The 16306-nt window shown below is 42.2% G+C and overlaps 1 protein-coding gene across 10 annotated transcripts in view; it reads right to left on the bottom strand.

Annotated features, from left to right (window-relative positions):
* Positions 1 to 16306, bottom strand: part of KIAA1210 (KIAA1210 ortholog) — a 49031-nt gene that overhangs the window by 16112 nt on the left and 16613 nt on the right. For 6 of the 10 annotated variants that reach the window (XM_085570873.1, XM_085570871.1, XM_085570874.1 and 3 more), the window contains exons 2-4: positions 6150 to 6226; positions 1432 to 1600; positions 46 to 144 (exon numbers count right to left, since the gene is read on the bottom strand). In XM_085570873.1, coding sequence (XP_085426999.1) covers positions 46 to 144; positions 1432 to 1600; positions 6150 to 6226 — 345 coding nt within the window. Of the gene's footprint in view, positions 1 to 45; positions 145 to 1007; positions 1147 to 1431; positions 1601 to 6149; positions 6227 to 11664; positions 16177 to 16306 lie in introns of those variants that run through there. The other 4 variants (XM_077786518.2, XM_085570870.1, XM_021548351.4 and 1 more) reach the window with 4 other exon arrangements.

A 16306-nucleotide genomic window follows, 5' to 3' on the forward strand; every position in this document is an offset into this window, starting at 1 on the left:
GTTAGTCTACAGGACAGCAGCTCTACACACAAGCAAGGCACTTGCCTTATTTCTTCATTAATGAAGACATCCCGTCCTTTTGTGTTTGATTTTATAGTCCTTTTCAGCATGAGAGGTACTCCATATAGGCAAGACATAATTTTACTGCATTAAGAAAAACAGTCATGCAGCTTTTATTTACTGCAATATATGTTCACTATTAACGCATATTTTATTGATTTCAAAGAATGCATGTGCATTAAGATGTATTTGCCTTTCCATATGGGGAATTCTTTACCCATAAGGACTGAGGTCTCCTTGAGACTGCCAGTACAAGATCTCTGTCTTTTTTTCCTCTCTCTGTATATGTATCAGATGTGCTGGCAAGAGAATTACTGTATTTTCTTCTGTCAGTCATCAAAAAACCATAGGATTAAATATAGAATTAACTTCAGCTTTAGTACAGATCAGTCTCTTATATGCAAATCTACATTCCTCTGTAATTCCAGGCATATATTCCATATATATGTATTTGTAAATATTATATATGCACATGTAATTCCATATATACGCATATGTGTATATGCATATGTATATTTCTGCCGAAGCTAAAGATGCACTAACTAAAGCCCAGATGTTTCAGCCATCGCCTGTCCACACTGATTTCCCTATACAAATGCTCAATTCATTCATGTGTATTGACATTCAAGCTTCCCAAAGGAACCAAAGCAGAGGAAATGATGGGACTCTATGGGCAGTAGTTGTGTAGTTTGATGGTCTAAAGATTATCAGTGAAGCAGTGTTTGCAGTGCAAGCTGACAGCTTGTATCCCACTGACTGAGAAAAGGACATCGGTTTGCACTGACACCATTCCAGAGCTGAGAAATGTTCCTATGGGCTTGCAAACCTCCCTTACAGGCACAGCCCTCCAGGGGTGGCTGACACAAAACCAGGGCCCTTCAGTTGTTATCTATGCCCAAAGGGCTAGGTATGGAAGTTGAAGAAGCAATCACACACTCATAATATACCAGAAATACTTTTTACTGCAGCGGTGACAGAGGGCATCACTGATGCTGAAAAACACCCACAGAGCTCCACACGTCTTCTCTGTACTAGCAGCACTCAGTCATCATCCTCTTCTTGTAAAGCTGCTGCTGCTGCTCAGACCCTCCTAGACAGATTTCAAACACTAAAAACCATCAAAGCAATCTGGGCTATCTGCACTCTTACACTAAGAGGTTGGGTCACCCCTGCCCCGGCTGCCCTCCCCCTCCTTTCCAGGCTGAGTCTCCAAGCACCAGCAAAGAGGAAATTCCTGGAATTCCTTCATCAGCATTAGGGCTTGTTTTGCACAAATTTGGACAGAGGCTGCTCCTGAGGGGCCAACTCATGCTTTCATCCTGCTGCTGTGAGAGGTCCACTTTTATTTATTTTCCTTCCCTGCCAGCTTACCCAGCCTCCCTCGGTGAATGAAGTGCAGTAGTGTTGAGCACAGCAATGCTGACATCGCTGCTGGACTGGCAAGGTTTTAAATTACTCTCTCCCCTGGGAGGTGGAGGTACTTTCCTTTTCTTCTTGGCAAAGAAGTTCTTGAAAGTCTGAAATTTGGATTTTTTCTTTCCTGCAACATGAAAAAAAAAAAAAAAAAAGAAAATTTATGAAAGTTGGTGGTATTGCCTAGCTTGGGTAATGCTATCTCTTAAATTCTGGAGGAAGCCCCAAAGCTAGAGCAGCCCATTCAGTTTCAGTCAGCTCCTTTGTAAATAATTCAGTGCTGGAGTCCAGTGAAAGGTGAAGCTTCGATTCTTACATTTGGTTCCTATAAAGCAGCACTGGCATTAAGCTGACAATAGTGGTGCCTACCTAGGTTCCAGTCTATGCAAAAAAAATCTTATATAGAGAATGTATCTATCTACAACTGAACAGTCATCATGCTTGGTGTATCTTCAATAAAATTTGCTGTCAATGTCTTTAGGTATTAAGGTTCTTTACTTAGTTTGGTTTAGTTCTGCTTACTCTTTATTCAGTGCTCTAAGGAGACAACATCTGAAGGACATTCAACATTGGCAAAAGATTGAAACTGGAAAAAGAATTAATAAACTCCAAAAACAAAATATGTTTCCACATTAAAAAACTGTCCCAGAATAAAATGAACAACTTCTCCAGGGACAGTGAAGAAAACTTAAATTAAGACACAGTCTTTCAGGACACAAAAGTCCCAAACAGAGCAGCCCTAAGAACACAATTGGAAATCTGTTCATTTGGTTTCAGATTTTCCACAGTCTAAATGAAAATACAAAAAGAACTAAAAAAAAAATCTCACCAAGAAACATCACCAATCTTTTATTTTTAATAAGATCTAAGATACTTCAGCATTCTTATGTATATTTCTTTCAGCACACAAGTCCTGCATTTCATCCCTGACCCTTACACTGAGGGGTCACTTTGAGTGGTTTGGGTCAAACTATTGTACTAAGACTCCTGAGATTGACTTAAATACATACTCAGAGCAATAACATCATTGCACATCTGAGCCAGCTTCATTGTTCAATTAATACTTTACAGCAGTTGGCATAACCCATGCCCACAGCTGGAGGATTCCTTCATAAGCAAGGCATTATTTCCAGACAATTATTGTCCTCTCCCAGCAGTGATTGAGTTGGTGATGCTCTGTCTCAACGTGTGCCCTGTACGTGCAGGGATCTCTGCCAATGGGCCTTATCTGGGCTGGAACTGCCACCACGCAGCTGCATCAGACAGTGGCCACTTTGAGAAACAAACAATGATTCTGAGATTACTCCCCTGTCTCCTCGCTGCTCCTCAGCCCAGTGCCAGCACCACGTGCCAGGACACACAAGGACGCTGCCACAGTGTCCCCAGGGCTGGTGACACGGCCTGGTGACACGGCTGCCCCTGTGCAGAGCCACCAAAGCCCTGCAGCTGCTGGCCAAGTGACCTGGGCTGCTCCTGAGACCAAAGTGTCTTTCAAGCCATGGAAAGTGAACTCTCCCTGCAGCCCCACAAGCACCAATGGGACGTGGCTATTATTAGGGAGGGTTTATCAGTGGAAGGCTTTTTATCTTCCACTGCTGCTTATCAGGCAATGAGTGAATGAAACACACAGCTTGTATTGCTGTGGCCCCCACAACAGAGCTAATCCCAAGGGTTTGGGATTTGTTAATATTCCCACAGGGCTCACTGAGCTTCATGCTGCACCTGTAGCAAGAACTGGCAAGAGAAGACAGGTCACACAGCAAGCACAGAGCCTCTCAATAAAACAAGCATGATGTGTTCTTCAGAGCCTTTAGAAACACATCCTGACCATTCCCGTCTTTCCTATCAGCAACTAGACAATGTGTGTGGTATTCTTCCAGGAAATTTGTCAAAGCTGATCTGGTTTATCTTAGATAGGCAAAACAAAAGTTTAATGAGTTTAATGAAAGCAGTTCCCCAAAATTATCAATTCTGCAATGTCTGCTGACACAGTCAATGACTCAAAGAATGAAATGCCAAACTTTGAGACAGGCATAGAGCTCTGCAACTCAAAAGCTATCTAAATGAGAAACAAGGACATGTACATTGGTCATGTACACTGGTGAACTGTCAGTTGCACAGAGAGAAAGAAAGCTGGATTCTAGTGCAGGCATTATTGATGAGCTTAATTAGATGCTGGTATTTCCAGAGAACCAGGAGAGTGTTAAAAAACCAAAACAAGACAAAAATCCACACCAAAAAATCCACCACACAACAAGTGATCCTAAGGATGTTTGGGAGAAGCAGACCTAAGTCTTGCCACAAAAACAAACATTGCCAAGGTACTACTCCAAATACTTGTCTAGATCAGAAGTGGGGCTAACTTTAGAATGGAGCTACAGAAAGGATTTCCAAACACTGCCAATGAGCAATCCCCAGCTGGCATGGGCCAACACTTGTACCATTGTGCAACACAGAGTATCTGATGCAGACACATCAGTCACTCCAGTGCCTCCTTTAGACTCTAATTTATTACTGATGTGTGGGGTACATCCCCTCCAGCAATAACTCCTCTTCAACCATGCTTTGCTCAGCTGCAAACATTCTGTTGCCTCAGATGAATGAGAAGACAGTAAGTTTCCCTGCAGTTCTAGAGTTCTTGCCATATTATTATGTAAAAAAGGATAAAATCACTACTAGGCACTCAGTGCTGGATGCAGATGAAAACTGTGGGACTGTTCTATGAGAGAGCACTTAGCAAAAAAACATGGTTCAGAAAGACAATGCTCTTGTTTGCTTCCTGCTGGGAACAGCTGTGCTCTGGTTTTGCATTTAAGCTAAAGGTGCCAACATCTCAGTGCACTGTGAAGCAGCCCAACATAACAATCAATTGGTACTTGATACTTGAACCAATAAAATACAAGAGGACCTTAATAGTTAAAATGGAAAAAAAAAAATCATTGCATAACAAAAATCCAAGCTCAAACAACTATGCATATTTCCCCTTCGTCCACTGGTGATTTTTGAAATCTTACAGTTGCCAATCTTCAGTTTTATGGCATTAAAAATAAAATACTAAATTTCTAGGTTACTGCCCTAAAAATGAAAATTCTTCCCAAAAATTAGTTGCTTATGCTATGTTTTAGCCAACTATAACAGAAAACAAGCATTTTCCTTTCTCTGTAAAGCTTGTAAATTCTGTACTTTTTACGGTATGTGTAGTGCCTATTTCATTGTGTCTGCTGTGCACAGAGACAATTAACTCAGAACTTTCTGCTCTTTGAATAGTTCTTCCCTATAACAAGATAGAAAAGAAAAGGTTGCTTCTTCCAGTGTAAAAACTGAAACTGCAAAAAGCATGGGGAACACCTGATTTGGGAGGTCAATGATCTCCCAAATTGATAATCCCAAATGATCAAATTAAAACCATTCATCTGGGGATCTTCTATGGTCTCTTACTTCCTAGGGTGCAGTCAGGAAGTATTTTCTATATTTTTTTACCCTCAAATCCAAGGACTAAATAGTTTCAACATTAAAAACACCTAGAAAAAAAACCCCAACCCATAGACAAGATTCTCAGAAAGTGTCATGATTTTAGCTTCATAAAAATACCAGATATTGGCAGACAGGCAATAAAATAATGGAATTCAGTGCCACCAAAATTGGATGCTGACAGTTTTTGGACAGCAACCTGGTTCCTGCCACAAAGGAGGAGCAGCATGCACTGGAAGCCTTGCACTACAGACAATAAAGCAAACCTCAAGAAATCAGTCTAACTGGCTGGATTTGAAGGGTGGGATTTTAGCCTCCTACAGCCTGTACATCATGAGCTAATTATGAAGAGGGAAAGGTGAGGCATTCATTACCTTTGGAAGTAAACAGAAAATTCTAAAATGGCTTTATCCAGGTCCAGCCAAGGGTCTCCTGAACTACTTGGCAACAGCACAGCAGCCTTTAACTATTTAAAATTTTGTTCATTTAAGGTCAGAAATATTCCTGGTGGATTTAGAGCCAACACTTCAGATCATGAGCCATATTCTACTTTTCCTATCACCCAGGCCAGAATCTGATCTCTTTCCTGAATCCTCTAGTGAACCTGAGTACAAAATTTTCATGCATGGGCACCACGCAAGCTTACCAGATTGCTGGGATAGCACTAGACTGAGTGACAAACTAGTAAATCTAAGAAACCAGAGAGTGCTGAGCATCTTTCAATACACTTTCTTCACCTCTGTCCATCTGCCAAGTGGAGTTCAACTAACAGTCTCTTTGCCATTTGCTTATCTCTTCTAACAATATTTTGATAGTGGCAAATATATTTCTAAAGGAAAAAGCAAGATGACCTTTAAAACACAAACATCTAAGATGACTGCAAAATATTAGCCAATGAAAAGAGAGAAAGACCAAATGGTGTGCCGGCCACTTCTCCAGAGATATTTCAATCAGCCCTTCAAGCTCTAAAATCCTGCTTTTAAAACCCAAGTCAGACTCAAAAGGAATATCCTCCAACAGGATATGTTGCTTCAGTATTGCACATTAAATCATCTTTTCCAGCTGACAAAGACACGCAGAATTTTCTTCATACTAAAAAAGAAGCCCCAAAAAAATAACACTGCAAAACAGGTTACTACAGACCTGACTAATTGAAGAAAACAAATCTTCCAAATCAGCTGTACCTTCAGAGAACAACTGCTTACCTGTGGACTCTTCGACTGTGTCTCCAGTTTCAGGTGACTGAGTGACCTCTGTGGGTCTCGTGGCCATTATATAGTCACTGAAACAGAGATGAAAGCATCAGTTAAATTTTAGTCCATCTCCCTAGCAGAATATGGTCCCACCCAGCATGAAGAAAGAACACAGCTGGATCCTTTCTAAAACTACATGCCCAAATGGCTATCAGAAACATGCCTTGCACACTTTTGTGCACTTTGGCCACAGAACTCTTCATTTTTCAGTGAATTTACTTCTCCAGCCACAACTAACAATCCAGTCTAATCATTGCCAGTACCTCTGTCTTGCTAGGAGACCAGAATCAAAGCTTGCTTTCAGGACAGATGTCATTACACTTGCTCAGCAAACACTGTAATGCTTCCCAGTCTTAGAATAATGAACCTTTGCTAGGGAGTGACAGCTCCACACTACTGTAAAAAACATAAGTGCTCAGCATTCATGCATTACAGTGTCCTCACAGCAGGCACCAGTCTAGTCTGTCATCATTATTAAAACCAGTTAAGCATCAGCACCGAAACATCATTCCGGGCTATGCTACATTTGTGGAAACCAATAGATCAAATTTATTTTGGATCCAGTGCAATCAGCTTTTAACCACAAGCTCTGAAACCTTATCGCCAGCAGGGCTATTGATCAACCAAATTAGATGATGGCATCATCTTCCTCCCCGATGAAAACAGAAGTTCAACCTAGTTTTAAGATCATTCAGTGTTAACTGGTTCCACTTTGTATTTTCCAAATGGGTGTCTGTCCAGACAAAGGAATGGAGGAGCAGACCACAAGAGTTACAGTACAAATGTCAAGCAACAATGGAAATGTGAGTTTAGCAGGGCAGCTCATAAATACTGTGTTCTGTTATTCAGGGTACCTCAGTGATACTTTTATATAAGTTGAGGTTCCCATATGCTGTCAGGATTCAAAGAGTAAGAATTTTACAACCAAATCCTGCTTTCTTTTCTGCACAGGTCACATCTAACAATTTTCCACATTTCAGTGGTGTAACAATACAGCTAAGTCAAGTATCTCAACAGCAAACAAGAATGTGGTTCTGTAGTAATTTGGTCGATCACTAAACTCTTCCATTTCTTCTGGGTCACCCCCGTACTCTAAAATCTGTCATGCCCAAAAGCACTGGGACCTTTCTATGAGCCCACATCCTCAGACAGCCTTAAAAGATAAAGTGCACAAACTCAGAGGCAGAGGTGTCTGTCAGAGACAAGAAAGGAGCAGCTCATGGAGGTAAAACAGGCAGGGCTCCTGTGAGAAAAGAGGCCATGGAGAGAAACATTCCCTGCACTGGCCACACAGACATGGAAACTGTAAAGCTGCTGAACTCTGGGGAGGAATTGGGGAGGTATAAAAGAAAAGTAAAGTGCAGTCAAACAGAACCCTTGGGAGCACTGGGCACAGGGGAGCATCAACACAATCTAGTTCCAAATAATCTCACTTCAGCTTGTTAAAAACCAATGAAAAAGTCATTGCAACAAGCAGGGCTGATTGCACCTTTCCTAACAGATACACTGAGGTTGTTCTTGAAATAATTGTCAGACAATATTGACAATAAAATATAAGATTTCTAAGTTTCCTTCAGTATGATCATAACCATTCAACTTTTATCCTTTTTTCCCCTTGTCTCATCAATTATCTATGAAAATGTTTGCATTTCCTGCATACTTTCTTTAAAGCAGTCATCAGTAGACTTTCTTTATATTAAAAAGAAATTTAGTTGCAATTTTTCCTCTCAGCTTTATACACCATTCACACTGTATTAGATTTTTCTGAGGTAAAGGGAAATGCATTTTAAACAAAACATTGAGAAAGCATTCAACAAATTTACAAGGACAAACTGACAAGTCCCCAGCCTTGAGTTTATTTTCAAAGAATGTGAGTGGACCTGGAGTATGGCTCATCTAGACCTCTAACTTCTGCTTTATCCACCTTCAATTAAATCAAAGCAAGAGAAAATTGATGCTTTCAGATTCATCTTTGTTTGCATTAGTTCAACATTTATTTAACTCACTCAATCATCTCAGCTGCTCTCTCAGAATCATTCCAGCCTTTGAAGATGTTTTGACTGCAGTGTTTATTATAACTGCAAGCATATACTTCCAACTGGTGTATCTTTTATACAAGTAGAGCTACAACTGCAAAGCAGTTCAGCTCTAAGGCATTTTCTTCATGGAGAAATCAGCTCCAGCATTAACTCAATTTTATAGTTGAGTTCTCTGGGGCACATGGGGCTCAAGTGTCAACTACAAGGGTGCCCCATTTAGGACCTAATGGTTTGGTGCCTTTGTATACCTCATCATCTTTTTCCAGTGAACTGAACATCACAAATTTTTGATTTAGTTGAAGTAGTTGAATTATACAAAAAAACTCCATATAACATATGATGTATATATTTTACCAGCAAAGTGGAGATACCATCATTAAAAACCTGATGGTATACCTGGAGCAAAGTTAGCAATCAGATGGCATTTAGACTTCAAATTCTGGTGGCAGTGAGTTGTACTTTACAGAGAACTGTTAGCAAATATTCCGAGCCACAAACCCTAGCCTGGAGGTCAGTGTAATGGAGAAAAAGAGGACAAAACCCCATCAATACAAATACACATGGATGCACAGGCATTAACTAATCGAACCTCCAGACACCCACCACTTCCAGGCCTCAATAACAGCAGACAGACACAGTGTCAGATGTATCAATACCATGTACATCCATTTCAATCAGCTGTACTAACACCCTGTGAGCTCTCCCAGAGCATTACACCATTAGAGACAAAGTTTTTAACAAATACTGCCTGTGTATTGATTTTCAGTGATAAAAATATCAGGTTAAATAAATGGCCCTTTAGAGGAGTATTTCTGATACTCTTGAGGTGCTACAGGACAGCTGGGAGAAGATGCCTGCAGGAGGATGCAGGAGACTTCTCCTCAGTGTGGGAGCAGGGGCAGACACGGCCAGCCAGGACAGGAGAGCTGCCAAGCCACAGCTACTGTTTGCTTCCCACTAGAAGTGGAACAGTGGGTGAATTTCCCCAGTCTACAGCTTTCTAATATGTTCTTAATCCTCTCTCATATTTGCAATCCCTGCATAGGCACAGACCTCCTGCTGCAGAGGTACAGGGCACACAAGATGTAGAATCTGCCACACCTCTCAAAAGCCAGACTCAGCCATGGCCAGTAAGTCCACTGCATCAATTCCTATGTAGGGCCATGGAAAAGACTGAAAGTTTACCAAAATCACAGCATTTGCCCTCCCTGCACAGCGTGATGGGCTGGATTACCACAAATGTGAATTAATTAATTACTTGCAAAGAGTGGTTTCCTATGTAGATGCAATCACAAAAATAATATTGGCATTTTTAGACTCTATTTACATTGCTAGGGTGTACTTTAAAACAATTAAACTCCTACAAAGTTGTAGGGTTTGCTTTACCTTCAAAACAGACAATGGAACTTAACAGACACCACTACCCTCACTTGGTTTGAGCTTTAGATCTAGGCTATCTCTGCTATCCCCTATAACATTTCCATTGATAACCCCACTGTGTTGCATTCACTTGGAGCTCTTCAACTCATTACAGAAACTAGTCAGTCTGAAAAGTAATAAGAAATCTCCAGGGACATGAGAAATGTCCTTGTCTCCCCTTTGCAAATTGAACCAACTGGACAAATATTTGGAGTACTCTATGGGAGGGCAATGATAGGGCAAAAGACATAAAGTTCCAGGATGGTGTTCTGACCGTTTGCTCTGCTGAGCTGAACACATGACTTAATATGTACATGGGGGGTAGAGGGGTGGGAGAATGCTAAATGAATAAAAGACAATTCCCTTTCACTGCTTGGTTTGTGTATTTAAGGACTCCTGGGAAGTTAACTTTGTACAGGACTCAAATTTCCTGCATTCAACAAAAGTCCAAGACAAATGCTCTCTGCTCAGCCTCAGAAAAGGGACACAGCCTCCAGTGGAGCAGAAGACTTGGAAACTGCACAGCAAGCAAGCTCCTAGCCCACCCTTAGTGCTTCTTCAGCTTCAGTCCATGGCTCTGCAGGAGCATTCCTGAAGGCCTTATGACAGAGAGATCAAAGGAGATGCTGAACCCTGAACAGCTTCTTTCTTATCAAATAAATGCTTGAGGAAATAAAGCCTCAAGAATGCGAGGCACTGCATTCAGTTAGCATCTCCATAGCCTATAGGAGACAGACAGTGGCAAGCAGCCAAGAGAAAGAGGTGAAATTTTTGCCTGGAGCTTTTAAAGACCAATTTCCACCACGCTACAAATATTATTTGAAATGAAGCTTGTGCTCCAGATTTCAGGACGCACACTTTCCACAGCAAGATGCATCAGCACAGGAAAATGGAGCCTGTGGACCTCATCTGGTCCTCCAGGTCACCACCCTGCAGCCAGCCTCCCCCAGAACACACTTCAAGCTACTGCAGGACCTCACAGAAAACCCCTCTATTCCTCCTGAAAACCAAGGTTCAAAAAAACACGAAATGCAGGTTTAATATTCAGATTACATTCTGCAGCAAAAGGTGAATGAGAGGTGAATTTTCTTCTCTCTTATTAAAGCACATTAGAGGACTTTGTTCTGACAAAATGTGGTTGATGGCTTTCCTCTCTGGGAAATGCCCAGCTTTTTACCAACCAGCTATCAATGAACTCATTAATCCAATAACAGCTAAGTGAAGTTTACCCTCTGCAACTTCACTGAAGGATTTCAGAGTCAATCTTAGCAATAGCAAAGCCAGCAAGATTTCTATTCAATTTTCACATCCCTTGAGCATATCAGAAACTCAGCAACCCTTTGCTGCCCATGAGTTGAGTGACCTGCACTTCCAGGCCCGTGGTCACAGAATATCTGAACAGTGTAAGATTCAACAAAACAGCTTTGTTGAAATGGGGTACAATCCAACATGAGAGGGGCAACCAGGATCTGACCTTGTACAGCTGATCCCTTTGTGCTCTTCTGCAATGTAGTGTTTCTAGGATGATATTCCCAAAGTTTTTTGCCAGCCCTTAGCTGGTATCTCCCATGTGGTCCCTTCCATGACTGTTCAATGTAGGTATAAGAGAATAGCACAAATAGCAGTTTACACCAGGATCCTTGCAACTCTCTCCACTGGTAATGGGGAGGGGAAGAATTTATAAAGTTAAAGAATATTGATCTTGTAATTTTCACTGACAGAAGAATAGTTCAAGAAAGTTTAAGGTCCTTTTCCAAGGATCACAAATAATAAATACAGCAGTAGTACCCACCAGGAAGTCTGGATAAGCATCTAGATAATATTTAATATCAATAAAATATTCTCTCAGAATCAAGCAGGGGGTCATAATTCCCCATACCAACAGGCAACATTCAGCTCCTAACCTTGAGAAGATATCCAGAGCAAACAACCCTCCACATGGAGAGATCTGCTCCCAGCTCTCACACTTTGCATTCAGACAATGCCCCCAACCCCCTCTGTCCCCACACCTTGGCTCCTCCGTGAAGACTCTCCAGAAGACAGGTCCCAAAGTGCTGAACTCTTGTTTGCTACAATCTGCTTTGAGAAGCCTCTGCCTGACAGCAATTCTGAAGGATTTCTGCTGTTCAACAGTGCCTGAAGCATTATGTCCTGCCCTCCTAGTGAGTGTGTGTGCAACACTAATGGAAAGCAGCTGGTGGGCTGAAGCAGACTTTAGGAAAAAAAAAAAAAAAAAAAAGTAAGAGGAGGAAATGCCTTTCATACAGTCACACAGACTCATTCTGTAATTGTGTGAGAAGCCAAGAGGATAAGAAGGGGGAAGGGTAAATGGGAAAAATTCATAAGCACTCTGTACCAGTCCAGAAACTGAGTCAATGCCTCTGCCCCTGCACTGCTGCTGCACATCCCCAGCCTCCCTCCCTCCCTGCACTCCTCCATTTCTGATTTTGGGAACTGTGTCCCTGCACGGGGGCACTGACTGCAGCACAGACCTGCTGCCTGAAACCTGAGGCAGGCACCAGCAGCAGGGCAGCTTTGGCTTGTACCCAGCTCAGGAGGCCAAACTGGAGTCCCAGAGCTTTGCAACACTTGGCACCCACGCCAGACAGATTAACTTGGTTTGCTGCCACTTCAAGCTGTCCTCATGCACCTAATTACTCTGCTGTGCTTATTAGCATGATCTTAGGTAGCTGCTGTCTGTGCATCAGCTCAGACAATACAGCAAATATCTACCTGTCAGCCAAAAGCCAAGGAAAATGGATCTTGATAGCCCATCCCTAATAATAATTTATCACAGATTTTACAGTGCATTTGCAGGTCAGTACCAATCAGGAGAAATGTGACAGAAATTTGCCCAAATCAAGGCTGGCTCTAACCTAGTCATGATCTAAGCCACAGCAAGATTTTGGCCCCAGACTGTCTCCATTTTAAAGGAATGGCCATTAAATTACCCAGTTAAATCCCACAGTTTAGCATTAGCATAGGACTAAGCTTTTCCCATGTAGTAATTTTTTTTTTTCACACTAACACACTGGGGAAATTTCAGGAAATAGCTGGAATGAGGATCTTCTCCCACTCTTCCTAAAAAGAAGAAAAAGAATAGCAAAGTCTTCCAGCAACCACACTAAAGGAACCAGCAGCCAGCAGCAGGAGATGCTCTCAGATCCACTCGACAGTGATACGTGTGAAGAAGTTGCAGAGGAGGAGGAACATGCATTTAAAAATCATCAGGGATGTAACCAAAGGCTGCCTTTGCCAGCCAGGGAGCTACTCCCAGTGTGCATTACTGCCTTTGGAATTGGCTTCAAGGCAAAGCAACAGGAAATGTCAAGCCACTATCACTGAACAGCAGACATGCCTCATGTCAGCAGAGTCAAGATGTCAGAGAGTCAAGTATGGGAATAAAAGTCAAGCTCACTGTCTCTGCCTCTCCAAGTAAGTGTAATCTTCCATCCCAGATCTGGTAGTGGGCATATTTAGGTGCTGTGTTTTCTAGCCTGTGTATGTGCTTTTTACCCCCTCTCCAAATTCCTAATTAATTTTGTTTCACCTGGACCCCTCAAGCATGAAGTTAGAGGAGTGGGATCTGGCCTGTGGTGTGCAGAGCCCTGGGAGTCTATGGGCTGCTTTGTAGGGATCAGCAAAAGGTGGCAAAGGAAAGAGGTTTGCCATCAGCTGGCATCAACATGCTCCACAGGGGTGTGAAAGACTGAGAGGCTGAGAAAACTTCCAGGAAATTGCAAATATCTGCAAACTGTGAAGGTGACAAGTATTAGTTTACACAGCAAAATCTATGAGACAGAGCTTGTCTTTTAAACATATTCTAGCAGATGGAGACTGTTGGGCTGGGATTTGGGTCAATTCACTGGTTTTCCTGGCTCTATCATTGAATTGCAGGGCAAATGACTGGATTTATATCAAGAGCCAAGTTATTTATCACTCAGCCACGAGCTTCTTTACCTGTGGAATCACAATGGTCACACTGAACTCCTGGAAAGCTTAGTGAGCCCTATGGGAGAGGTTAGTATCACCTCTGCTGCAGGAGACAGCACGCTGGAGCTGTATGGACTGACACAAGTGCTAGAACCACACCGAAGGTAAATTTAAAAACCCATAAAATTTCACAGCAGTAATCTGCATATTTGCCTTGCCCTCATATTTGAGTCACAGTGATTTCCAGTATGTTATTCTCAGAAACTAGGAAGAATCATTACGTCCTGGATTTTTGGATTTTCCCTGAAAGAAAAGAGTCTGGAGGCATTTTTACCAAACTAAGCTGACTATTGCAGGGAAAATGAGGCAGAAACAATAGAGAACTGAACTGAATAGAGAAACATGGAACTTTAGGCTACATCTAAAGCTTTCTTTTTAAGGTTTTTCCAAAACAGTCACTTATCCCTCAACTTTTGGTTAAAGAGAAGCTTAAAGATGGGAGGGGAAAATCTTCAGATACAATGAAACTTCACAGGACAAGAGATGATAAAGACATTTAATGACCAAGAATTCAAAGTGCACTTAAAAACTGGGAGGCCAACAGAAAATTCTGGGACAAACTGCTACAAATTTTCACTCTAAAGATCAAAACACCATGAAACCAGCCAGCCATCTTTTGGCTATAAAGAAGCAAATAAAACACAGGCTTTGTGGTCTCAGAAGCTGCCTTTGGCAGGAAGCTCAGGAAATCTCTCTTCATGTGAAGTCCCCAAACCTATTTGTGAGTATCTGCTGCCTGTACACACAACAAATAAAAACAAGGCCAGTTCCTTTCCAGTTCAAACACAGAGTGTCTGCCTGGCTAAGCCTGAATTGCCACTGCCCCTGGGCATTTCTGAATTCAGAGCCCATTTCTGACTCCTGAGCAAGGGAGGCAGAGGCAGCCCTGTGCCTGCAGAGGAATTCTTCTGCAGCTCTGTGAGAAGTTTGATGGGTTCCCTCCCTTCTATTCTAAATAAAGCCTCCTGCTGGCCCTGCTCTGCTCTCTCTAGAGCCTTGAGTCAGCAGCTCCTGAAGTACCATTGGTCGTGAAGCACATGGAGAACTCTTGGAGCCAGGGGAGATCATCCATGTGCTCAGAGCAGTTCCTGAGCCAGTTCTGTCCCAGGGGCAGCTCCTGACCTTTCACTTCAGGATAGCAACTACTAAAAAGGGATCCTACTTCTCTGGGATTCCAGACACAAATACCTCTCTAAAACAGGATCATCTAAAATAAGATTATCTGAGCTAATGCTGTTTTGCACCAATGGAGTATCAAGCTGAATTCAACTGAATTCAGCAGAAACTGACACCAAAGACAACAAGAACTGCAAGATGGGATAGTGACATGCAGGAATGTAGGGGAGAGAATCAGATGGGGACAGATATTCTGTAATATCTTCACAAGCCAAGGCTTCAAGAAAGGAAGCAATGAGACAATTTGCATCTTTTTAATTTAAGCTTTTGAAATATTCTTTTTACTAAACTGAAGTGATGGAAAGCAGTTTAACTGCTAGAGTGAACCAGCAAACAATTCCTCCACACCTCTGTCAGGTCTGTATTTTCCCATGTACACAGATAGCTTGATGGTTACCACAATGTCTCCATCCTAATTCTGAGCTAGACCACTCAAATTCATCTCATTTGCATCAGAACTACTGTGTGGATTACAAGTGCCCTGCTAGATGAGTGATACCTGGAAGCCCCAGCAGATGTGCACAGTTACATATTTCCCAGAATGCATAAGCATAAATTAATTCATCATGAACACAAGTCAAATATTTAATTCATTAATTAACACCAGATCCTTGAATCTCAGAGGCCAAAAGGAACAACCACCACAAACTTTTGAAGCTGGAATGCTGCCTTGGCTCTGGATGAATGGTTAAAAAGTAAGATCAAGCAGCTTTGTCTGCACAGCCAAGTTTCCCTGCTCTGACTCCGAGTGCTACAATTCCCTCTAAGAGCACCCTGCTCTGGGCTGAGTAGAGTTAATTTTCATCCTAGCAGCTGGTCTAGAGCTGTGGTTTGCTTTTATGCCTGAAACAGTGCTGATAACTCTGAGATGCTTCCCTTATCACTAAGCAGGTCTTACCCAGAGCCTTTCCTGACCTCATCCTCAGCACAGAAACCTGGGGAGAAGGAGAAAAGGTGGGCATTTGGAGGGATGGTTTTTGTCTTCTTGTCACCATTACATGTGACAGAGCCCTGCTGTTCTGGGGATGCTAAACACCTGCCTGCCCTGGGGAAGTGGGGAATAAATTCCTTGTTTTGCTTTGCTTGTGTGCATGACATTTGCTTTATCTCTTTAATTGTCTTGATCTCAACCCACCAGTTTTCTCACATTTACCTTGGGATTCTCTCTCCAATCCCAGAATGAGTGGCTGTTGTAGGGCTGAATTGCTGGGGTTAGAAGATACCAACATGCTATAGCATATGACACAGCAGAATGTCTTGGCACCCTTCTACCAAGTGTCTTGGTACACTTCTCCAAATGCAGCAGCACACACAGGTAAAACAATACAGCTAAAGAAATTAATAATGATGTTTGTGACCTTTTTCACACACATAGTGCTGGAAACCTTGGGCTGTTGGCACAACCTTGACTTGGCACAGTGATGAGCAGTGGCAGCTCAGCTTCTGCAAGCAAAATCAGACAGGATATCAACTGACTGGGGT

This window comes from Lonchura striata, chromosome 4A (genome assembly GCF_050655825.1).
Source record: "Lonchura striata isolate lonStrDom1 chromosome 4A, ASM5065582v1, whole genome shotgun sequence".
In the NCBI taxonomy this organism is placed as follows: domain Eukaryota; kingdom Metazoa; phylum Chordata; class Aves; order Passeriformes; family Estrildidae; genus Lonchura; species Lonchura striata.